Here is a 26,519-nt window from a genome sequence, read left to right on the forward strand (position 1 = left end):
CTCCAAGCTCCAATTTATTTAAGAGCTAAATCCTCTACTTAACTTTTAACATATGCTTTCACTCCATTATCTTCAATGTCAAATGACTGAAGTTAAAGGTAAGTATGCTCTTAAATGCCTCACTGAACTGGGGTCTTAAATATTGCATAATGGTGCTCTTCTACAGAGAGATAAATCAATTCCCTACAAACAAATTTTCTTCCAGTTGTACACTGTGGGGAAAAAAAAAAAAAAAAAAAAAAAGATCCAAGTGGAGAATGACCTGAAGAAACAGAGAGTATATGTATGGCCAAACAGAAATAACTGCTAGGAGTTGCATGAGGAATACTGAGAGCTTTATTCCAGATTCACTTATACCAGAAAATGTGGAAGATGTCATTAAAGTCATCAGGGTGCAGTTAAGGATCCTTTTCTCCAAAGACATTTTCATGCAAATGATCATCAGCACATGTTGCTGTTACATGTAGGATAGATATTTTCCTGCTTCACTTACCCAGTAGAAGCCCATGGCCTGAAATGTTATAGAAGACATTACTGTCCACAGTAAAGTTTGAGATCCCGGCCAGACGGAGTCCTTGCCCAAAGGAGTCCAAAACAGAGCAGCCACGTATGTAAGAGTCTGGAAAGAAAAGAGTGCTGTGAGCAAAAAGCACATTGCAGATTGAAGGTTGGGAGAATTTTATATTAGCTCCTCATCCTTTGATGCTGTGCAGTTAATTCTTTTCGCTGCCAAAAGACTGACCAGTTGCAGCTGCCCACCCTTGCTCATCTTTGCAGGTCTTTGCCAACAGGCAGGCATTGTTGAGATGGCCACAGAAGGTAAGAGAGGCCCTGAGTGTAGAAATGGGTTATTTGAGGCATCCATTATTATGAGGGAGGAGGAAATCCAAGTGAAAGGATACAGCAGTATCCTATGAGTGAGCTATGTTATGAGCTCAGGAAATTGGGTGACTGAATTGACTGAGCTGGGCCTGAAGGAAAGGAGGAACATCTCAGAAGGGCAATGAGTACAGATCAGGTATCTTGTACATCTTGTCTAGCCAGGCATGGTGACCTGCCCACTGTACTCCAGGATCATCTCCAGGGCTGCCTTTGGCCACCAGGAAGCCTAGATCCTCACAAGGTAATGAATCTGGCATAGGGAAGACAAAGTTGTAGGTTAACTGAAAGGGAAAGTCCAATCTAGAACCCTTAAAACCTTTGAGCTGACTTAACTTGCTCCCATCACCACCAATCTTCAGAGACCTCATTGCTGCTTTCACTGGGATGAATTTGGTGCTTACCAGTCAAAACAACTAAATATGTTCCTTAACTTTCAGGTCATATAATTACATTTGGGCTTATGTTACTGAATATCCATGAGACAGCTCTGGGCTCCATTATGGTATATTAGGGCTTTCAATTCCAGAGCTAGAAGTGGCACACCAACTAGAGAAAAGGAGATGGAGGGGAGGCCTCATGGCGGCCTGCAGTTCCCTCACAAGGTGAGTGGAGGGGCAGGCGCTGAGCTCTGCTCTCTGGGGACAGCGACAGGACCCGAGGGAACGGCATGGAGCTGGGACAGGGGAGGGTCAGGCTGGGTGTGAGGGAAAGGTTCTGCACCCAGGGGTGGTCGGGCACTGGGACAGGCTCCCCAGGGCAGTGGTCACAGCATCGAGCTGCCAGAGTTCAAGAAGCGTTTCGACAATGCTCTCAGACATAGGGTCTGTTTTTGGGTCATCCTGTGCAGACCCATCTTTGGGCAGGAAAAGGTGGATAATGTGAGCTCATTTGGGCCCGACTCCAGAGCAGCTGTCTCACCTGCCATCCATGCATCGCCAACAACTGTCAGGGCGCTGTGGTGCTCCCCAAACGTTTGGCCCATGTGGCGGAATTGGACCCCCTCAACCCGCAGCTGACTCGCCTCTCCCTGGAAGGCCTCCACAATGACGATGGCCCCCAGGTCCCGGGACCCCAGCTGCCTCTCACTTCGCTTGTACAGACAGCTGGAGCCACCTGGAATACAAACCAGTAGGAGCTATCAGCATTACATCTCACAGTGACCATGGGACGTGCCTTCAAGCCACATCATGAGACCCACCACACCCACTCAGTGAATTCCTGTCTCCAGCAGCAACCTTAAACACGTGCCCAAAGACAAGCACGTTTGATACTCCTCCGGAGTACTTTCACAATTTCTTCACTGAGTGTGGACTTTTTAGATTTAATTTTTTCTATTAAAACCAGCAGGAAGCTGTGGCAGTTATATGCTTTGGAAAGTTCCTTGTGTTCAATTTTAAATAGGCCTATGCACAGGGATGATGTATTTGACATTGATTTACCTTGGGTGAGGTTCTTGAAAAGAGGATTGGGCACGGCTATACTGAACTAAGCTGAAATGAGAACATTTTGAAATTTCTTTAAAACTCTCTCTCTCTTGACTGTCCCCGTAGATGGGTGAGGAAACATTACTTCCCACAGTCTGAAGACAAGGAGAGGAAACCATAGGGCTGGGGAACGAATCGACATTCATCAATTGTGTCCTTTCATAGGTCTGTGTTTAGGATATTTTGGTACAAGGGGATTCAGACTTGAATATATAATTCGGGTCTGCTTACAGTCAGTAATACTCGTTTTTCTTTTAAAGAAAGTAAATTAACCACCAAAAAAAAAAAGAATTTTAAATCACTGCCTTCTCATCTTCTGGTGACTCCTCTGAGAAATCCTCCTATACATTAATGCAAATAAAAACCTCAAACAGCTCAAACAGTTAGCACATTTCAGAGACTATATTTATGAGTTCCACACAAAATGGACCATAAATCCATGAGTAATATAAGCAGTTGGCTGCTGGATATCAAATGAAGTCTTGTGTCACAGTCTGAATGCCCAAGGCATTTTGTTTTTAAAGGAAGACTTACACCTGGGTTGCCAGATAACCTAACTCTCCTTAAATTATAATCGCTGTGTCTGACTCCATTTCCTCACCTGCTGGTGTAAATCAGGAAGCCATTCATCAAACTTCATTGTGTTTCACAAAGGTAAAACCAAAGGAGAATTGAGATACCAATTGTTTCACCACTGCTACTAAATGCTACAAGAAACCATTACCTGGTTTTGGTTTTTGGTATCCCTAAGCACTAAACAACGTCTTAATATTTTATACCAATAAGTACAACAAGCATCAGGCTGCTTTGTTTTTCCTTCTTCTTAAAGTGACTAAATAGTAAACACAATTAAAAATTTAATATATTATGTACACTGAAATATGTTTTCAGAAGATACTTTCTTTTCTACACCCTTAGGCTCAGGCAAAACTAAGGGGTCTTTCCCAAGATGGCTTGAAACAACAATGTGAAAATATTACATCTGAGATATTACAATGAAATGCGCTTCAACTCCCAAGACTTCATACTTCAATGTCAAATAATGTTTGGAAAGATAAAATTGCTTTCCTGGCACTGGTAAGTCTCAAAGTTACCCTGTTAAGAAATATTTCTAATGCACAGTGATACCACAATGTGGTTTTAACAAAGCAATTTTACTCCCCGGTATGCTTCTGTTACAAAAGACCTCCTCACCTCTTGCAACACCTGCTTTTGCACACTCTCTGAGGTGGGACCTCCTCTCCCCGGTGACATTCCCTTGAATAACAACCCTTCTGCTAATCAGTGCCACCACAGCAGTCAAAGGCAGGCTCTGCCCATTCACCCTTTCCTCTCCAACGTTGTGGGAGTACCTAGGGAAAGACATAAAGAAGGCACAAAAGCACCTGCAGCTGACGGAGAGCAGGAATGATGTTTACCCTAAGTTAAAGTATGAACCCAACCATCCAAATTCAGAGCTGGTATCAGTCATCTTCTCACAACCGACAGTGGCTTATCTAATGCATCTACGTATATGGGCTAGATATATTTTTCCTTTGCTGATGTTATTTTCACCTTGTCTATCATGCTCATAAATTCTCCTTAGATTATGTATGCTTACACCAAAATATTTCAGTATTTGAATTTCCTTCGTCTTCCCAAAACATACTGTGGTGACAAACACAAGTATTTTCTTCATCAAGCCCCACATATTTTTAGCTGAAAATTCTACTATTGACCTTCATGAGTATCAGAGTTAGGCTGCCTCCCAAGCAGAGACGATGCTTCAGCACTGGTTATGATGTAAGAAGTATAGTTTGGCTAAAGTCTCCATGCACAGAAAACAAAGAGAGCGCAAACAGCCAAGCTAACGTACAGTGGAAACACAAAGCAGTATTTCCATACTGAAGTCATTCACTTTGAATGTTTTGTTAATTAACTTAAACAATTCAGTAAAGAAGGGAAGTTTTTTGTTTTTTTTTTTTTAATTATTTTTTAACAGAATCAGACACTTTTTGTGAAAAAAAATGCACTTACTCAGGAAAATAACTTTACAGGAAAATTCTTAATCAACCCCATGCTAAGGCCTGGACTGGCCATCAGTGTTTTCTGCTTCAAAGGTTTCTGAGTTCATGGTTATAATACAGGATTTAAACACAGTCAGAGGCATTCAGGATTGAACGCCCACTAGCTTTAGGGGGAGAGAGAAACCGAAATATCTCTGACCACCTTTGTTAAAAGGATTTATATAGCTATTATATCCCACAGGAAACTGCAAATCCTCACCTACCTAGACCAAATTTTCTCCTGATTTCACTCTCTGCTATAGAAATCCCCTGGGCCCTGGAAAGGATACCTGAGGGGTGATCTAAGGTAGATCACAGTGTTGTTTACAGACTCAATAATGGCCATTTCTTCTTTCTGCTGTAAATCTCCAAGGCCCGTCCTTCCTACAATGATTTCATCACCAGGTTGCCAGTCAACATGTTCCTGGAGTACTAATCGTGTGTCGTTAGCAAGAGCTGATGATTTCAACTGTGTGAAAGCTACTTTGGGCATCCAGCCTGGAGGAAAAAAAAAAAAAAAAGTTAAAAAGCAAAAGTCAACTGACACCAAAAAAAGAGCAGAAAAGAGCGGTTGCATGATTAGAAAACACTGCCTCACTTGGATCATCTCATAGTCATTCATTTCTCTTTGATAATGTGTAGGAGAGAAGGGATTGATGCTACAAAAGGTGATTTGTGCACATCTGTTTGGATCAGAAAAGTTGCACTTAACAAACAACATCTTCATTTCGTATCTTTTGTTTTTATTGCTCCCAAAGAGATGAAAAATATTCTACAAAGGAGTTTGCTCAAAACGTAGTGGGAGCTGAGGTTTGGTTTCATTCCCCGAGACTGACTTACCTGTGTGAGAAACACCTTCTCCTTAAGCACCCTCTATTACCAACAGAGAAAAGCACTCTCTGCAGGGATCATCATTCTTCTCTGAGTACAAAAAGTACTTTGAATTATCATATTCCCCAATCAAATATCCAAAATGAGACGCATTGAATCTAGGCCTATAAGAAACTTGCATTCAGAAAAAATATATGCTTCTATTAGTAGCTTTTCAATGACATAAGGAAAGACAAATATCATCACTTTTAAGAACTTTCAAGACTTACTGAAGATTGCTCAGCTAGTAACACAAGGTCCTTTTCACACTGTCTCCAAACCAAGGGCTCATTTTTTGAGATCTTGGCTTAACTGGCTTACCAGGTCATGCAATGAAAACAATGAGATGCAAAATCAAACACAAGACTAAAAGGTCTAGCATGCAACTAGACTGTTTTCAAACAGCTGGAAAACAAAACAAAACAAAAATGAAACAAAAAAAAATGTTGATTGTCCTTTTTTACCACTTGATTTGCATGGTAGATACTGGATATGTGATAGGGTCAGCATCAGATTATGTGATGGTGGAAACAGGATTCTGCAGATGCCTAGAAGTGTACCTCAGCCTGCTTCCAGAGCTGAAAACACAAAGACTTGCATGGAAAAAGCCTCCTCCATGGGTGGTGTTTCTCAGGGAGTCTGCCTCAGTTGCAGCTGGGTAAGGAAGAACAAAATCTGGAGGTTCCAAGGAAGGGAATGATAATACCTAGCACAAAAACTGTTGGACTTCATGTCTTTTTAAATACAAAGCGATCAGTGTGAATACATGAGTTAGAATAACAGCAGGGTAAAGAAGATCCCCCTACATCAGCCACCACTGCAAGGCATTAGGAAGGTTACAACTGCAGGTTCCCAAATACCCTCCTGCTTGTTGGACATACTACAAAGGCTGTGTGCAACAAGCCCCAGCCCCAGCAAACTTCTTGACATTTCACTCTCCCTTCTTTGCTTCATGAAGCTTGCTTTAACTCTTGACATCTCCTTTTACCTAACAGGCTTTGAAACAGGTTGTTCCAGAAAGATCCAACACACTGAACACCATCAGGGGAGGCTGCATGTGCCTCACACACCTTCTTTTAGTATATTTTTCCCTCCCTCCTTTGCAATAGATCATAATTTACCTTTAGCCCACAGCAAGTTACTGTCCTCCTTGGTTATACTATAGAAAAGTAATAACACCAGAAATCACTGAGGGTAGAGGTTGCGTCCAATAAATCATTTTCAAATTATTTTAAGCAAGCTTCTCTCTCTATTTCCTGTTTCACTTTCTGGTTGCTTATACTCTAGCGTCCCAATTCTTCTTTCCTTAATGAAGGTGGAGATAAGGAGTAGCACCCCCAAGTCCATGAATTCACAGCAGAATGAGAGAAGAAAGAATCAAGTCTTGATACTCTGTCATCCTGAAGCGTTTTTGAACACCTGCTCTGTGTGTAGATGAGATAATGCACATCTAAACCCAGCTGAGATAGCTCTGGTTGATTAACTTCTACTTTTCTTAAAGCAGAATTGAAATTTCTCCACTTAGAGCTAAGCAAATCTTCTAGACATCCTTACCTAATGTGCTTCAGTTCATATCATAGAATTGTTCTGGAATGCATGGAATGGATTTCCTTCAAATTAAACTAAAACAGAAGCTACAATCCAGTAGGACATATAATACACTGCAGTCGTAGTCCTTCCCTGTCTGTACATCTGGGTTTCCTTGTGTAGAGAAGGGTGGTGCATCCCCTGAAGCATCCCACGTTTTTAAGATGCAGATTCTGATTTTTGGCATATGAAAATTTGGGCCAGAATTACTTACTGTGTAGGCAAGGCTATAGGCAATGTTGCAAGCAGCAGAATCATTTGCTGCATTTCAGCTGGGTCAATGTTTGCACCAAGAAGAGAGGAATCAACACAGGGGATATTTATGGGAGCACACAGAGACACAGACTACTACTCCAGAAATCCATTCAGCCCACCCCAGTGTGGGTGTCAGAAGTAGCAGGAATGAATCACCCTTTTCAGGTGCTCATCTCCTACCAGTTCAGAGTTGATGTGATACAAAGAGTGGGAGGATATTGGTGCAAAGGGAAGAGATAGGACACTTGAAGTAGTGAGAGAGGACATGTAAAGTAGTGAGACAGTGTGAACTCAAATAAGATGAGTAATGAGAAAAAAAAAAAACTATTTTAGCACAACAGCTGCTCTATCTGCCACTGGTCACTATCTGGTCAATACCTAGCTTACCCCCAGGGAAACTGTTTTATCACTTTCAAAGGTGCCTTCTTGATGACCCTTTCTGGTTGTCTTGAGGAAAGTACTGACAGCTTCATCTCATCTTCCCTCCATTGAACATCCTGGGATGGTAAGCACTGTTCATGTATTAAATGAAGACTTTCCTTAGAAGAGGCCTACCAATCAACCATACTGAAATGTCAAGTATTTAGTACATTTTTAAGAATAAACTCATGCTTGTATGCAGTCATCATCTGAGACAGAAAGGAATATCAGAGAGAACACAGAGGTGGACACCCCATCCTTCTCAGAAAGTCCTAATGATTCCTTGAGGAGAAGCAAGAGAGGGCAGCAGAGCAGTCATTAATTCAAGGAGAGCTGCACGCTGTTGGAGGAACCCCTTTCCATCAGCACTCTGCAACTTTATGCCAGTACAAAGGGAATGCAACTTGCTAAGAACCAAAAGGTAGCATTTCGTCCCCTCTGCACAAAGAGCGGCACCTTGTACGTCTCCCTCTCCAACAACCACAGCTGACTCAAAAAAATCCTCTTGATATGTGCCTACATGCATTCTTTTACTAGCAGCAGTCTCATCATCATTATTCATTTACCTTCTTTCATTGAGTGAACCTCATGAATTTTTAGGACTCCCATAAAAACGAACGACTGACAGCAGCCATCTGCATGTTGAGCAGCATAGAGTTTTTCTCCAGCGCTGGACATTTTGCTCGTAGTACCAATTCATGTGCATGTGTTAGTGTGTGTGTTTGTGTGCATCTGTGTCCAGGCACACAACTGCCTCCCATTGTGTGCATCTGTCACATACATAGTACAGCAATCATTACAAAAACACTGCTGGGCAACAACTCTTACCATTAAGAGCTGCAAATCACCGTTTCGCATTCAAAATAAGCTCTACTGGAACAGGCCTGGTTCAGGCTTTTTTCCACTTCCAGGTTCAGAAACAAAAATTCTAATGGAAAATATTTCCAAGTATTCTTATTCTAAAAGAAGAGTATTAAAGGTACTAAAACCTCTCCCATCCCCTCCTTTTTTAATTTCTTATTGAGCTCTCAGCCTCCCTTTCTGTCTCCGATTCCACAGTTTTACCTTTTTCCCAGCTATTTAGCTGGGGTGAGATATTTTTTTCTTTATGTGTAAGATTTCTTACTTCCAATTTTCAATGCTTTTAGTACATTTTATTAGGAAAAAAAATATAATAATAAAAAAAGCCATTTTGGATGTCTGATTAGCCTCTAGCTGCTGTTCCAGAAAGACATAGGTCTGACACAGGTCCCATTCTGGGTCTCAGAAAGTACCAATATACAGTCTTCAAATGCATCAGGGGATTTAGAAATCTGGTTAAGTCCAAACAGTGACTAAAGAAACTCCGCAGGTCAGCCAGCATCTTGTTCTGTTTCATTCAGATCTTCTAATTCATCTCTGGTGGGAGCAGGATCTTCCCCTTTACATGTGGTACCCCAAACTTTCTATAGCTGCCTACATCCACAAGGATCTGGAAAGCACACAGCAGTCACCAGTCACAGCAGACAGCCAAATCAAATTGCTCCTGCTTCTTGAAGAAGTTGCCAGGCTCCTGTTCACCTACCAGAGGGGGGCTGACTGGGTAGGGTTCACCACTGGTCGAAGGTGGTTCTGCATCCAGCTTCTACAAGGACAGGCAAAATGTGGTGGTGAACATCTCAGGAGGGCATGACCTCCAGCCTGGAGTCAACCCTCGATTCCCAGAGGTCTTCACCAGCTTTTCTCCTTCAAAGAACCAATGGACTCTCTCTACAAAGATCACGAATAGCTAAAAGAGGGTCCCCAGCATGAAAAACCCTTTTACTGAATTCGGTCTGCAGGCCCTCCCTTTGGAGGCCCAGAACCTTCCGTCTTGTCTCCCTTTGAAAATAAACTTGATTTCAAGAAAAAACCTAAAGGTAAAGAAAATGACCTTCAGTGACTGGAACTGGGTTGTGCAACAGGTGAATAAATGACTTGTTTCAGAGCGGAAGGTTTAAAAGACCAACAGTCGTGGCATATTTAAGTAATTTCTTCCCCCCCAAAAGCACTGAAAGCAGAAACACTCAAAAGTGCTGAAAAATAGATGAATCTGTATAACTCCTTAATTATTGAACTCATTTTTAATAATTAACTGAGCTCAGATTGGAAAAAAAAAACACATCTTGAGATCTAAAGCAGGAGAGCCTTCATGCTAAAGGGACAGGACAGACCCTTTAGAATCAAAATGCTATTGCAGGCAAAGTAGGAAGTGAACATTTTACCGAGTGACTTGACAGAAACACACTTAAATACTGAGCAGAACCAAGTTATCAAATGGCAACCCAAAAATGAGATGACTTGAAAACAAATGTCAAAGTCAAAGTTAATCACAATTTGTAGCATAAAGAACATCGTGGCTCCAGGACTCTGGTTTACGCTTCCTGTCAGAAGCGTGATGTGGACATGCAGTCATGTGTAGGCTCAGTATCATTATTAAGAACAAGGTAATTCTGTTGTGTACAATGACGCTGTCTTTTCTATGTTGAGTACAGGAAAAGAAAAATGCTATCAATTTAATTTCTTACAGTCCCCCAAAAAACATTTTATAAATCCATGTAGGATGCCATATGACATCACTAACTGATTTTTCTTACTCCTAAGAGCTTCAACCAGAGATGAGAATTTGGGCTGTACAGAAATGTCTCGAAATCCCATCAAATCTTCACAAACACAGCAAGGCATGTCCGAGCATACTTATCTCCAGGGTTACAAGAAAGTCTGTCTACAGTCAGTGTAGGGTTTAAGGGACACTTAAGTGTAGGGCTTAAACGCACACAACTTCTGAATTGTCAAGGTGAGTGAGGTATTTAACTGGCTTGATGAATTTGTCATGCCCATAAGAGCTAAATTAACTATGTTTAACACATCTTTCTCCCTGTGAGCTCTTCAGCTTCCACCTTTGCCTTTACTCTTTGCCTCCAACTCTCTGCCCAACCCACAGCCTGTCTTGGGGTCAGTATTTGAATACTATGTGTGCCCACTTCTCCTAAAGATTGTGATCACCGTTTTCTCACACATCTTCACTAATATATCAATGAACCGGTAACACGTTTAGAGAACGTCTTCAGGTCTTCTCGTTCTACAGCTCGGCTTCTTCCATAAGATTGTCCTGGAGTGCTGCTGCTACCTCCAGATTTTCACAGTTATTGCCCATAATCTTTCAGCTTTTTGTTTTTTTCCTTTCCAGAACATCCTGCTTCAACATGCATCAGTCCTTCCCAGGAGTATACTCAGCACAGTCGCTCTTCTCCGTCTGATTTATTCTCTTGCAATCTGCATCCACAGACAACATGCTCACGTTCTTTACTCCAGCAGCAACCAGAAGGCATTTGAAACCCCAGCTCGCTCTGCCTGGTGATTCTTTGGAAAATATATGCTCCTGCCCAGAAAACAAGATTTTTTGGAGCAGGTGCTGTCACCTAGCATAAGATACCCAGGGAACCTCCTATCCAATCCTGACAGCAACCAGTGTGAGGCAAAACCAGAATCAGGCAGAGCTGGAGAGTCTGGATTACGCACTGCAGTGTTGGTAGAAAACAGACTCTTGAAATGACTTTAAATAAGGACTGGTTCCATCCCTAAGCCTGCCACAGGACCATTGGTCTTTCTCCCAAAAGCTTTTTAAATGTTTCAAACATTTCATGTTTGATGTCTCTTCTAGATGCATTGCATGGGACTGCAAGCTTTGAACTCTTCTCCTCTGAGTACACAGGGCCAGAATCCTGCTACATCTCTCCTTCACTCTTATTTACCATAAATTAATTAACTCAGGTTATGAACGCAGAGTTGGTTTGCAGTGTTGACAGACTATAAAGCTCTTTACACCTTTTGACAGTTTCCTGGAGCTTTAAAGTTGAGGTAATGAGATCTCTTTATACCACAAAAGGAATTTATAAGAACTGCAGGGCTCAGACACACAATCTACTTACCGTTACTATACAAGTTATTCTGCAGATAATCTGTCAATCTGTTGCAGCTACATTGTAAATCTTTAGTGTAAATGAGAATAAGATCTTTCAATTCCCATGAACAAAGCAAAAGGAAACAAGCAGTTTACATTTCCCCAAAACAAAGGAATGTTGCAAGAGACAGAGTTAAAAATGTAATTCAATGTATTACAGTGATGATAAAAAAAAAATAGAAAAGACAAAAACAGGAAAAAAAAACAAAACAAAACAAAAGCACAATATCGTCTCTGGTAATAAAAAGCAACACAATTTACTGCAGCATTTCAGGTGTCAGATGGCCTAAGGAATCCAGCTTCCTCTCCACTGTCATATTCCCTTATTATTAACTTTTCTTTATCCAGATTGAACTGCCCATTCAAATTTAGCTTGAACGTTCCAAAAATTTCCAAATGTCAAAGTGATAAATGGCAATACAGCCATTGGAAATGGTTGCTTCAAAAAAAGAGATATTTAAAAAAATATTTTAAGATCCTGGACAGAGACTTTCTGACGATGCTGCTTCACAGTTAATAAAAATAAATAAATAAATAGTAGCAATGTAAAAACTAGCTTAAGTAAAAAGTAATAGGATATCTTTTCCAGAAAGCCTCCCTGGTCTGTGTTTCTGCAGCCCCCTGTGGTCAAATGGACCTTAAGGCTCTGGATCCTTAAGTTAAGGACACGGAGAAATTGTGTCATGACATGAACTTGGATTTGGTAGAATAGGATGGAATGGAATGGAATGGAATGGAATGGAATGGAATGGAATGGAATGGAATGGAATGGAATGGAATGGAATGGAATGGAATGAATAGAATAGAATAGAATAGAATAGAATAGAATAGAATAGAATAGAATAGGAATAGAATAGAATAGAATAGAATAGAATAGAATAGAATAGAATAGAATAGAATAGAATAGAATAGAATAGAATAGAATAGAATAGAATAGAATAGAATAGAATAGAATAGAATAGAATAGAATAGAATAGAATAGAATAGAATAGAATAGAATAGAATAGAAAGTTCATTTAGAAGGGACCTATCATCGAGTCCAATTGCCGACCTCCTCAGGGCGAACCAGAAGTTAAAGCATTTTCTTTTAAAATGTGCCACATGCATGACCTCTAGCAGTGGTTAGTCCCGTCATTGACCATAAAGTGAAGAGAATCAGAAAATGAAGAATGAGAGCTGCTTCCCTACAGTTTCTCATTTGCTTTAAAACATCCACCTGAACCAGGAGCCTTCAGCACTTGCTGACCAGTTCTCTGCCACACACTGTGCACTTGAATGTCACCACCTTACTTTTGCTTTCCATTAATTCCAGTCCAAGGCATACTCCCTAAGCATCTGCACATTTCTAGCTGGTTTTGCAGTGAATTGATGTGTGTGGGCAGCTCTTGGGGAGATGCAGACAGCTTTCCTGCACCTTTCCTGCCACAACCAGTGCAGAAAGCTTTTGTTTTGTGCCCCAAGGTAAAATAGCAGGTCCTTGTTTGTTTATAATTGCTCATTAACCCTTAGGACACCCAGGAGTTAATCAGTGTTCAAGTGCTGCACAAGGGTGTTTTAGATGGGATTTGAGCATGGGCTCAAAACATAGCTCATCTGAGGTTCCCACTGTGCGGGACCAAGTCCAGTATAAGACATGAGCTTTACACAATCAATGGGAAGACTGGGACAGGAAATTTGGACCTACAGAGATGTCTCATGTGGACCTCAGTAGGTCCCTGTGCCCAACGCCATTGTGTGCCACTTCCGTGGAGAGGATCTGATGCTGCATACCACCAGGGCAGGAGATTCAGGTGCAGCTCTGGGCTGAAGTTGCCCGTGGAACACAAGGACATGGCACATTACCTAGCAGATACTTTCTGTCAAAGCAATGTGGATGCACGGAGGTGCATCACAGCTCAGTCTTTAACCATTGGCTTTTAACATACTCGGTGGCCTGTTCATCCAAGGCCAGTTGCAAGACACAGCTTCGGAATCTCTCTGGCTTCTTCCTCCAGGAAGAAAGTTAAATAGGAGTGATATTATATCCACTATAAGTGGTTTCCGCAGCCAGACAGAAAATGTGATTTCACATCGTCCAAACCTTCAATGTCTTCCACAGAAGAAAACTTCTGCAGAAATTCTACTTTTGGAATCATTAGACTGTTTTTGCTCTTTGTACTAATGTCACTTCGGGGTTTTAGGGTTTTGATTTTTACTCTGTAAAAACACTACATTTCTCTGATGTGGAAATGTTGATATGAATTAGATATAACATTAAAAATTATATTGTGAACATCCAAATGAAATCAGAATGCTACAACTAAACACTTTTGCTTTTTCCCAGTGGGGAGAAAAATCTAACATCATCTGAAAGAGAAGACAAAGTAAATCATTTTGATTTTCTTCAGTAGAAAATATCATTGAAAAATGACCTAGTCCTGCTGAATGCTTTCCCTTTCGTGAAACCAGTTTTCACCTTAAAACAGTTCCCTCTAAAAACAGTTCCATCTAAATATTCTTGAAAAGCACCCTCAAGAAAGCAAGGAGCATCTTACTGAGGCCACGAAGGGCTATGTGATCAAACAGGTCCACAGAAACTCTATGAAAACAGCTCACATCCAAAGGTGCCACGAAGGAAATCCTCTTTAAACTGACACCAGGAACAAAACGCTTCCAATGTGGCAGCCAACTACTGCATATTCTCCTGGAGAGCTGCACGCAGCTGTTAACATTTTGCATTATTGCCAGTTAATCTTTTGCCAGCAGGAGCGGTTATGCGGGGTGGCATGATTGCTTAAATGCTAAAATCACTTTGCTACACCCCTGACACATGATGGAAGGGAATGAGACAAGCAGGAAAAGCAAGGATGAACCCAAAAGGAGGACTCTGCCTTGCTCAGCCTGCAGCACAGCAAAAACTCAGATCTGGGACCAAGCTTCTCAGCCTGCCAATGTTTGCAGGCTTTCTCCTGTCTTTGGTAGGAATTCAAATTTTGGTTGTTAGCTTCTCTCCCTCCACCCAGTCTCCTGGTTGAAGTTGGAGCCAGAGTTGCAGGGCATGTTTCAATGTTATATTCAAAGGTTTAAAAGACAACTATTTGATCATACAGAAAGACCATGCGTTTGTAGTAACCTATAGACCTTCCCTATCTGCAAAGAAACAGAAGCTACATATTAGATATACTCAGTCATTGACCATCTCCCCGTGCCCTTTACAGCCCATCACATTGTTTCCCTCATTAAGATCGGCACCAAAATATGGAGTGAGTGGTTTAAGTTTATATCAAAGATGATCGATGTGTTTCTGCTAGAAAGAAGGGCAAGCTATGAAAGACACAGCATCTCTCCCTGAGCTCAGCTTTACACGATCTGTTTTGTTTTTTTTTTCTCCCCATCTGCTAGGTCTTTAAAATCTAATGGTCATCTTATATTTGTGAATAAGAAAGTGAAGGCACAAGTCATTGTACATTAGTTACTCCATGGGAAGTGCCTAAGTGCAGTCTCTTACCCCCAGTGAACACAAGGGGATCCAAGGCAGCTTAGCCTTCTGTTCAGGAGCCATCTGCTTTAATGCATCATGTTCAAGTCAAGGTCTTGAAAGGAAAAATGTTATTGCAGAAGGCAAAAAGCCTCCTGCAACCACACAAAGCAACTAACATGTAAGGAAAACTAACTCATGGAAGTGGCCCCAGCAAGGGAAAGGGGATTTGAATTTACGGTGTGTAAACCAGTGATTTCAGTTAATGGGAAATAATAAGTATTGCATATGTGACTGTTTCAGTAAGGTAAAAAAGTACATCTTATCTCTAGAAGATCTCTGCACCCTATCTTGAATCCCTTTGCTAAGATTTTATTTTCCCCCTGGGAAGTTTTCTTTCTCAAATGTGAGTAAAGCAGAACAAATTCTCTCATGTTGTCTATGATCTCTTAATCTCAAACTCAGCACAGATACATAACACTGCTTAATGGAGGAAAAGCAAGAAGCATTTGATTAAATGGCTGCTCTCTTGAGGAATGCACTGGCTCTGTACAGCACGGCACACAGCTCACAAATGTTTTGTGGTTTATTATTGATTAAATGTGATTAAAATGAATAATGGGTTCAACTGATAAAAACACTTTTTGCCTGAGTTAACCCTGGAAATGTTTAAGATTTCTTCAGTTTCAAAGTCTGGAATTTAAGAAGTACAAAATTGCCTGTTCTCATCTTCCACCATCAGCATCCACTTGCAAATATTTCAAGTGCAGGACTGATCTTTGAAGCAGGACTATCCGTGATGTTAGGGGACTGAAATAACCACTGACACCTCTGTTGTCATTATGTTGATTAGAAACAGGCATGGTATTAAATAAAAAGGTCTCTGGGAATCATTTTTCTTTACCCCTCAGCTTTCAGGCTTTGGACAAAGTGTATGTAGCATGTTATTAAATCCAAAACATAGCATCCTCCATCTAGTTGGACAGGCAGGTATTATTAGTCAAAATGCAGGTATCAAGCTCATATATTCGTGTCTCAGATCATCACAGTGTTGGTACTGACAAGGTTTCAGGTAAAAATATAGCAAAAGTGCTCCTCTTTGTTTGGGATGAGGCACAGTGTGCTTCAGCAAGACACAATGGAATAATGACTTCGTGGACACAGGACTGCTAAAATATGGAGCAAAAAGGGGGAAAGGCCTTTAACATTTTCCCATCCATAAGAGTGTTGTGCCCACAAAATCAGGCTATTGCAAAGGTTGGGTGTCCTGGGCCACTGATGCAGTATCTCCAGCTACGCTGCACCCAAACATTGTCCCGGCCCACTGGTCAGCATCTGCCGGTGCCTCCAACCCGATTTCCCTGGAAAGGACAAAGGCACAAGAACAGCCAATGCCACCATGCTAACCCTCTCTCCTGAAGTTTGTCAGGAGAGTTTCTTGGGGAATAAAGTGCAAACGGAGCTGGAGACAGTGATAAATTTCCCTTCTGAACAATCAATAAAAGTCTCCCAGCCCCGCTCAGGCCCCTACTGCAGATGCGAGGGCCATAATTACATTGTCAAAAAGTGGAGTTGCCCCGGCTGACTGAACCCCCCTGTAAAACTGACATGTGATTGACAGGCAGTTTATGGGTGGCACGCTCTGACTGGCAGGGGAGTTGGCTAAAGCCAAAGGCAACAGTGAAATTTCCCAGCCTGCTACAACCACCGGAGCAAAGGACCGCTGCTCGCGAGGGAATTGTGGGAAACCCTTAGTCATATTAACATATCAAAGTGAGGAGCTGACAGCGCTTACTAAACAATCTGAAGTCAACCATAGCTGCAAAGCATCCCCCAAACCTCCCCGTCTGAAGGAGAAAAGGAATTAAAATGCATTCACTCCTGTCTTCACCCAAGACAGCTACGAATTTGAAAGCCTGCTTATTTAATGATTTTGATCTGTGATAACATACATATACGTGTGGATGTATATATATCACATATATTGCTGAGCATGTCAGCCTCTTTTATATATGTATTTGATACGAAAGAGGCTGACATGCTCAACAATTTGTTCTATACCACAGGCCAGACTGTTGCTAAATTGGAGCCAGGACAACATATTTCTGTTTGATGTAAGCAATACGAAGCCAGCAAAAGAAAGCACTTCTTTTGGCCTTATTTTCTACAGCGCTGCTACTGCTTCAATGCTAAATTGCAGATTACATGGTTTGAATCAATCTTAATTGCAGCCATGCACTGGGAGTGTATGTCATGCCGAGCTCAAAAGTGGCTTCATGGCTATGTCTTTGAGCTGCTCACTGATACACCAGGGGTACAAAATATGACTGGAAATGTTGCTGTGCAAAGGGACCTGGACAGGCAGGAGAGGGGGGCTGACACAAACCTCCAGCTCGACGAGGAGAAGCCCAAAGTCCTGCCCCTGGGGAGGAACAGGCTCAGCACCAGGACAGGCTGGGGGCACCCAGCTGGAAAGCGGCTCTGCAGAAACGGACCTGGGGGCCTGGGGTGCACTGAGGTGAACGTGAGGCAGCGATGGGCCCTTGGGCAAAGAAAGGGCTGCGTTAAGTAAAGCATCGCCTGCAGGTCGAGGAAGGGGATCCTGCCCCTCTGCTCAGCACTGGTGACGCCGCACCTGAGTGCTGGGACCAGTCCTGGGCCCCCCAGCACAGAGAGAGCTGGGCCCAGCGGGGAGAGCCCAGCCCGGGGCCCCCAGGGTGCTGCCGGGCCCGGAGCCCCCGTGCTGTGAGGAGAGGCTGCGAGAGCTGGGGCTGCTCGGCCTGGAGCAGAGGAGGCTCCGGGGGAGCTCCCCCATGGCCGTCAGGACCCGCAGGGAGGTGCGGAGAGGCCGGAGCCGGGCTCTGCTCGGCGGTGCCCAGGGCCGGGCCCAGAGGCCCCGGGCCCAGCCCGGAGCCCCGGCGGCTCCCCCTGCCCCTCAGGCAGCACCGCTGGGCCGGGCGGGTGCCGGAGCCCTGGCACAGGCTGCCCCGAGAGGGGCCGGGGGCTGCTCCTTGGAGAGCTCCCCGAGCCCAGGGCCGTGGGGCTGGGCACCCTGCTGGGGCAGGGGGGGACAGGGGCACCCTGGGGTCCCTGTCACCTTAACCATTCTGTAATAAGGCCCAAGCCCTGCTCATGCTGTTCTCACAGACTTTGCTGCCTTCTGCATGCCTCTGTACAGTGGGTACTCGTTGCAGACAAGCAGGGTTGTAACTGAGTCAGGTGGTTCTGATGAAAGCTTGAGCTTACTAGGTTCAGGCCTTGGGCTACAAACACAGACCTCACCCTCAGTTTCCTCAGAAAAGAAGAATTGCTGAGAATTATGGCACCGAGTAAAACATATGGAATATCAGCAACAAATCCTTTGAGAGTGGACACCTGGATGTGCTTCCCTCAATCATACCATTAGGGTAACCCCTTGGAAAGTACTTCTGCCCTGTTTGTGTAATTTGATGTGTCTGTGAGGACAGAGTCAACAAGCTAGTCATGAGGTAGGCTCAGAAGGGAAACAAGAGGCACAACCTGCAAGGAGATGTTATGTTGTTTTTTTCCCCACATTGCTAGAAAACAAAACAGCATGAAGAAGTCAAGGCTTTTGCAGTGCGCTGACAATGTAAGGACAAAATCCTGACTTCCTTAGAGAGGTCAAACCAAGAAGAATTCCTTAAGCTACAAGGAGAAGACACAGAAAGAGATACAGCAAAAGCCTTTATAAGGCAAATTCAAATCAGATATCTTAATATGTCCCTTAAAAACATAAAATAAAAACATGGATGATTAACCAAATTAATCCCCTGGAACAAGCTTCCACAGAAAATGCTGGCTTCTGTTTCCCTTGATGTCCTCAGAGAAAGACCAAGCCTTTCTGGAAGGCATGCTTTAATCTAATGTGAGTTACTGAACTCAAAGCTGGGATAACTGTGTGAAACTCAATGGCCAGTAAAGGACAGTCAATTCAGCCTAGATGATCTAATAGCACTTCTTCAGAGAGCCCCTCTAGGAAATGGGATAGAAACACTACCCTTCTGCTCAAAACGGGTTACTGAAATTATAAAAGCCATCTGCAAGCACTAAATATTTCAGCCTCGCTGTGTATCGACGGAGTCGTCAAGAGCTCACGACGTGGCTTTCAGCACGAGTCCAGGTGTAGTGAAGCCCCCCTCCTCTGCTGCTTCAAGGGGCATCTTCTCCAGCTTCCACTCACCCCTCCTGACTCAGAAAAGCATCTGCTCGCGGAGTGCCCTCCAACCACCGACCTCGCCTGACCTTGCTCAGCTCCCGTGAACTGACAGGATCACGGCACAGCAGCACGGCTCGCTCCCTATGTGCTCAGATCGTACCCCTTGGTGTCTTGCATTATTTTTGACTGAGAGCCATACGTGTCAGTAACGCTCAGATGGCAACATTTCTGCCTGTGGGCCAGGAGAGGGTAAGTTCAAGCCCTGCTGGAGGACACGGATGCCTACCAATCTGAAGGTTGACATGCAAGAACAGAAGTGAGGGAGATGAGGCGTTCAGACATTTTTTTTTTCTCCTAAGATGCATACTGCCTTTAAAAACAGCACATTAGTTAAGAGCTTGATGTGTGTGCATTTCACCAATATTCTAAGCATGCTGAGTTGGGACCTGAATTCCACATCCAAACTACTGAAACAAGACCGTGCCATTTAATACCAACATTTCACAGCCCTTCAAAAATCTCTATATCTAAATTCTTGTCCTGGTTGCAGCTGAGATAGAGTTAATTATCTTCATGGTGGCTGGTATGATGCTGTGCTTTGGATTGAGGAGGAAAATAATGCTGATAACACCCTGATGTTTAAGCAGTGTTTGTGCGAAGTCAAGGCCTTTGCAGCTTCTCCTGCTTCCCTGCCAGTGAGGAGGCTGGGGGTCCAAGGAGCTGGGAGGGGACACAGGCAGGACAGCTGGCCCAGACTGGCCAAAGGGCTGTCTCATATCATGTTGGTGTCCTGTGGGTGGGGGGCCGCTCCTCAGGGACTGGCTGGGCATTGGTCAGTGGGTGATGAGCAATTGCATTGTGTATCACTTGTGTTGGATATTATTACTATTATTTTCCCTTCCTTTTCTGTCCTATTCAACTCATGTGTTTTACCTTTTCCCGATTCTCTCTCCCATCCCGCTTTGGTGTGGGGTGAGTGAAAGGCTGGGTGGTTAACAGGCTGGGTTATACCACAATAATTCTGCTACCCCATAACGTGAAACCTGTATTCATCCACAAACCCATGCCAATTTCTGTCCTTTAGATCCCCTGTCCCACCTGATAAGAATGTAAAGTTTGGGCTCTGTGGGGCTCCCTTTCAGAGAAAAGCCCAGTGGTTAGAGCAGAGTGGTTATGTCGGACTGAAATTCTTGGCAGAGCCACAGTTTTTCTGCATAGCCCTGGGCTTGTCACTTGTGACAACAACCTGTGCAGAGCCGGTGTGAGTGTGTGGACCGATAGGACATCAGAGATGCCAGCTGTGCTCCTAACACTAGAGACAGACAGCTAGAGGAGAAGGGGAAAACACGCTGCCAGGAGTGCTTTGCTGCTGCTGTGAAGAGAAGTAGCATCCCCACTCCAGCTGGCATAGGCTGCTAACTGCAGCACGCTTGGCATTGCTTCACCATGGGACCTGCCTGGCAGACCACCCACTCTTCGTTACCCCAAGATCCACACCTTCTCTGAGGAGGAAACCTCCTAGTTGTAATGGAGAGGAGGAGAAAAGGATACCCCATTCTAGTAGCAGAGCAGACCCCCAGGATACACAGCAGAGAATGAACGTCTGGTTCCCAAGGGATGGAGACTTTCGTTTGTGGAAAGTTTCTATCAATGCACAAATCCAGACTTCTTCTAGGTACCTAAATGAGCGCCAAGGTTTCATAACTACTTGATACCATCTAGTTTCTTCTTAGGGTCGAGATTTTCAAAACGACTCTGCTCCCAGTATGGGAGCTCTTACAGAGATACAGCACTGGGCTTTAGTGTCTAAGATACTACAGGAACAGAAGCCTCAAAATGAATTAAAAGCCATGAATTTCTGGCCCTAAAGACTGATTTCAACATATACTTCAGTGTAATAAGATATTCAAGATATTCATTCATAATCAAAACTTTTTTTTCTCCGAACACATGCTTTTATTTTTTTCCCTTTATTTTTTAATTCAATTTTAATTCAATTTGCTTTTAAAGAGATGGAAAAATGTACTCACCATGGATGGAGAGGGTCCCATTCCTCACTGCCAGGAACTTGGCCCCATATGGAAACACTGGTGGAGAATGGAGGCTTCCATAGAGATAGATGTGTGCTTTGTGATGGAAAGGGGCCTCAGAGGATCCCACCTGGAGCTCTCCTCCATCAGATATCAGAATGGAATGAGCATGCAGTTCTACAGGTCCTGGACCACTGAACAGGAGCTTGCCACCTGAAGACAACAGAAGAGTAAAATGCAACCACTGACCTCAAAACCAGTCATTATCTCGTAGTCAAAAGAGCTGTAAGAGATGGGTGAAACGATGGTTTTGCAATAACGTTATGAGATTAAGGGTAAAACAATATTGCTTTCTGCAGAAATCCAACTTTGCCCTGTACTTCTCCCTGTGGACTTATCTGCTTTTTACATACTCCTTTTTGTAATAAAGATCTCATTAACTCAGTCCATTTCTCACTTCTGCCACAGGCTTTATTTCTAGACTTGAGCAAGACCACTCAGCCTGGGCAGACATCTAAGTCTCTCCAACTCCAGTTCAAGGTAGTAATGTTCAGAAAATCCCAGTCCTAACCTACTCACTCTCTAACTGTTAAAAAGAAATACTATCACTTAATTTGTATGTTCCTTTTCAGATTACAAACTGCTTGTGACAGGGAGAGGTGAGTGGAAAACAGCTTTGGAACACAAGAATTGGCAACTTGTTTAGTTCAGTGGTTGATTTAATCCTGCGTATTCTTCCAGCTGCTGTTCAAAACCAGATGCTTCCAAACAGAGTCTAAAAAACTTCTCCCTGTTAGCTGGCTGCGAGCTGATCTCCTCATCCCATGAAAGCCTCATTTTAATCCCTAATTAGAGGTTAGCTTCACCCCAAAGCATAAGGTTTCATCTCCCTGCCAACATTTTCCTTCTACCATCTATTAGTATAACTGGATAGGTTTTGTCAGTAATTTAGATCTGATCCTTCGAGTCTTTTTAATACTCAGTCTCAATAACTTCTTGAGTCAATGAATTCTGTGGTCTAAGTCAAATAGTTCATGAAAAGGCATTTCCATCCCTTGGTTTCAACTCAAGTCTCTTTCCAGTTCTGTCAAATGCCTCTTTTGTTCTTGACTTGTGTGAGCTGACAACCCCACTCTGTCTCAGGGTGGTTCACTCTTTGGCATCCTTTCATATTTTCTCACCTACAAAGGACACTGTCACTACCTTTACAGTGTGCTTGCACAGAGCGGACTCCCAGACATTTAATCGTTCTGCTTTTGGGTTATGTCTTCCTAGGTCAAGCCATGCTTCCCAGGAGCTCGCCTGGAAGCCTGGCAGCCTCATAGCTCCTTACAAAGGGTCTCTGAGCCTCCCACCATTTCCCTTTATGAAGCAGCCATGGCCAGCTTCCTATTGTTGTTAGCAGGTTTTAATGGTGACCTTTATAACTACCAAACTGCTGGCTTTCCTCCTCAACGAGACACTACCAATCCTTAGCATGAAGGATTAGGGACATCAGACCTCTGCTTTAATTTCGGTATTGAGGCAAAGTAGAAGGGTAGAAGTTTTAATATAGAAATCAGATTTAAAAATCCTTTGATCATAACCCCTACTTGGATCAGGTCCTCCTGCTCACAGTGATACCGGAGCTGCACAGCACTTGTCTGCCTTTCCCACCCCATTGCATCCTGTCCTGACCTCCTTATTTATTCTTGCACTGATGAGCTTTAATTGTTGAACCTAATTTCTTAGTCTCACAACAAAGCTGGTATTTGTATAAGAACTACCCCATTAAATATTTTCTTTGCAGATTTCAGTAGGTTCCAGATAAGTTAATACAGAATATGCTTAGTAGACGGAAGAAATAAACCTCACATTTTCTTGCTTATAAGCATTGGGAACCATGGGACTGCTCCCACAAACACCAGCTCCCCTATGTATAAGCTGCCTCTTTCCCTAGACATGCTTTCTATATACAAATGTATTTCTGTTAAGCTTGCTTTGCTAGAACCAGTTATGTTGTGCTTTTACAAATTATACTGGATACACACTGATAAACCAGCATGAATTTCAGCTCGTTTCACTCAAAATGACAGAAGATTTCTGATTTATTCTGAGATACGTCTGAGACTTCTAGAAGAATGAAATGTTGCTAATACAAGAATGTGCTATGCTGAAATAGGGATAATATTTGAAATGGTATTCATTTGCAGACTGAAGGGACCATTAGATCCTATCGCCTGATGGTTTGTGCACATCATGCTATTGAAAAACTGGAGGAAGTCGAGTCATCTGTGTTTGACTGCTGTATACCCTCCAGAAAGGCAGATAATCAATTAAGTGACTTGGGGACATCATTCTACCAATTTCTATGATCATTTTTCCAACAGCTAATCTCCATTACTGTTCACAACTTCTGCTTTATTTCCAATCACAACTTGTCAAGGATGAGCTTTCAGACAGTGGTTGTCTTTGTGCCCTCCTGCGTTGCACAGCAGAGAGGTTTGCAAAACAGCATTTTCTGCAAAAGTATTTGCAGGTAAATGGCAATTAAACCAAATCCCGGCATTCATTCAGCCTGGTTTGTAATGTTTTTAAGACTCTTCCTGAAAGGAGTCATAGAATAATAGAATCATTAAAGTTGGAAAAGACCTCCAAGTTCACCTGGTCCAACCATCCCCCTACCACCAATGTCACCCACTGAACCATGTCCCTAAGCACCACGTCCAACCTTTCCTTGAACACCCCCAGGGACAGTGACTCCACCACCTCCCTGGGCAACCCGCCCCAATGCCTGGCTGCTCTTTCTGAGAAGAAATGTCTCCACATTTCTAACCTAAACATCCATTCTCTCCCACAGCCTGATTCTCCTGAAATGGGGAACCCAGACCTCCTGATCCTTCTGCTTCTTTATCATTCTTGTTGGTGCTGCCTACAGAGGCAAAACTGCCTTATTCCCATACTCTACATCTTGCTTTTCCCATAAAAAATATACTACCTCCTTTTGTTTCTTCATTACACTGAGAGGTTAAGTGGGCTTCCTTGGTCACATGGACTGCTGAAGCTTTCCATGACTGCAGCTTTCTCTGACAAAGTCCCTTCCTGTGTGACCACAACTTTTGTTCCTTGTTCCTGCCTGCCCAGCTCTCTACTCAATGGGGTAAATCTGCGTTTGGTTTGAACGGCATTCACAAATGTGATCAGTGATGGATCTCCATTTACTTCCAGACCACCATTGATGGTATGTTTGGTATCCAAGTAGACATGAAAATGATTTCACACCAACAATTTATGTTTTGTGAGTGCATTTCATGTCTGGCATGTGATTTTGCCAGGGGATCCTCAGTTGGTCATCACACCACGGCATTTTACTGCATTAACTTAATCAAACAAACATAATTTTCTTAGAAAATGAACTAAAGTTTGTTGTTTTTTTTTTCTTTAGGACCTATTTTTCATAAAACTTCTATCCTGTTATTCACTGTATTTTTGTGGTTAGTAATTTATGGATTCAATCAGCCATAACATATAACTTCATCTAGTTTTCTGCTTTGACCTGTACTTGATATCAGACTAAGCAGCCAGTAACTTTACCTATTTGCATCCTGACACAAGATCAGAACTTCTGCAGCCTTCTGTAATTTCCCAAGTACTCTGAAATTAATATCCATGTACCATGGAATGCTTCTACCAGCAGTTTTAAAGCTCTCGAATGAAACTGGACCTGTTGATTTAAGAATGTGTATTCCTGAAAGACACTGTTTAACATTTTCTTCAGTAATAAATGGACTGATGATCCATCTTCCTCCTGTAATATAACTTACCATCCTGTTCCTTCCCACACTGAGAACAGAAATATTTATTAAATACATTTGCCTTATAGCTGCAGTGTTAATAATTTTATCACTGCAATCTAGAGATGGAACTATAAATCACTGCGATTTATTTTATTCCTAACGTAAAAAAGACATCTTCCTCAAGGTCTTTATTGACTTCCTATGCTCTATTCCCACTGAAATATAGTCATTTCTGTTTCCACTTCTCTTCATATGATTTTTAATGAGTATTCTAATTGCTGCTATGCTGCACTACTAAACCAGGAAGGCTGGTAGCCAGAGTTGTCCCATCTCCTCATTGCAAAATCACACTTCTGCTGCAAACAACCTTCCCAAATCTTTTCCTAAGTTTCAGCCACACATTGCCCATCCATAATTTTCAAGCTGTCTATAGGATAGCTTAGAAATACTAAATTCCTCCCACCAACATTTCTATCCCCCCTCTGTGGGATGGAAGGGATGGGAGTACATCTTCGCCCGTAAGATTCCCAAGTCCTTTTCTGATTGCATCCGTTTCAGTGCAACTCGAGGCAGCTGTGGGAAGACGCTCATTTCCCATAAGGGTCTGGGATTTACCTGCTTCTGCCCTGCCTCCACAGGGTCTGCTGAGCACTTTTCTGTACAAGGTGGCTTTGGCATGTCAAGTGTTGCCCATCCTCATACAGAGCCCAAAAATCACTGTCTGCCTCCTCATGAACGATGAGTCCTCTATCTCCTTTTTGTCTCCTTTCCTTGTTTTACAATCCCCTGTTCCTTAGTATTAGGCTAACTATATGTCAGTTGTTCTGAACAATTTTTCCCTTTCTGGGTGAAAATCTGGTTCTGCTGGGTCAGTAAGAATTGGACCTCAAGGTGGAGGCCGTTGCCTGGCTCCTGGGTTTCTCTGTCCCTAGGTACAATGACAATCCTAAACACACTTGGCAGTGGTGCAGAGGTTTGTGAGGTCATGACCGCCAAAAAGCATTTGCTGCATGAGATGCTCTGGCTTTCCCTTAGTAGCAGCAGTCAGACCCCAATGTAATCAAAGGAACCAAGTATCAGCTTGCCTGATCAGCTACAATCAGATACAACTGATGGTCACAACTTAATGCAGTTGTAACCTGGCCATTTGCAAAGCTTCTGAATTCTGTCCAGAATGAAGCCAAAAGACACCTGTTCTTTGGGTTAAAAAAATGTAAAAAGAAAAATTCAGCTCCTGAAGAATAAAAAAGCAACAGAGGGAAGGGGAAGGGGAGGGGAAGGGGGGAGAGGAGAGGGGAAGAGGGAAGGGGAGGGGAGGGGAGGGGAGGGGAGAGCCATTAGCAGGGATTCGTTTAGTCATTAAACAAGGCTAAGTGTAAAATAAACTGTAGCCAAACTTATAGATACTTGTGTCAAAAAATTATATGTGGTCCCTCTAACCCTCAGCTCTCTGTATTTCTATGCTTTTCATTGGGTCAGAATAAATATACAGCTGCTGCTTTACAAGATTGTCTTCCCCTTTTTTAAAAAGAAAATAAAAGTTATGCTTCCTTC

At 42.9% G+C, this 26,519-nt stretch overlaps 1 protein-coding gene across 1 annotated transcript in view; it reads right to left on the minus strand.

The window, feature by feature from the left end:
• PKHD1 (PKHD1 ciliary IPT domain containing fibrocystin/polyductin) overlaps positions 1-26,519 on the minus strand; it is a 256,426-nt gene that overhangs the window by 139,839 nt on the left and 90,068 nt on the right. The window contains exons 36-40 of the mRNA XM_066993217.1: positions 21,190-21,402; positions 4,702-4,909; positions 3,561-3,718; positions 1,801-1,995; positions 494-619 (exon numbers count right to left, since the gene is read on the minus strand). Coding sequence (XP_066849318.1) covers positions 494-619; positions 1,801-1,995; positions 3,561-3,718; positions 4,702-4,909; positions 21,190-21,402 — 900 coding nt within the window. The remainder of the gene's footprint in view (positions 1-493; positions 620-1,800; positions 1,996-3,560; positions 3,719-4,701; positions 4,910-21,189; positions 21,403-26,519) is intronic.

The sequence above is a fragment of the Anser cygnoides genome, chromosome 3 (genome assembly GCF_040182565.1).
Source record: "Anser cygnoides isolate HZ-2024a breed goose chromosome 3, Taihu_goose_T2T_genome, whole genome shotgun sequence".
NCBI classification, from domain to species: Eukaryota; Metazoa; Chordata; class Aves; order Anseriformes; family Anatidae; genus Anser; species Anser cygnoides.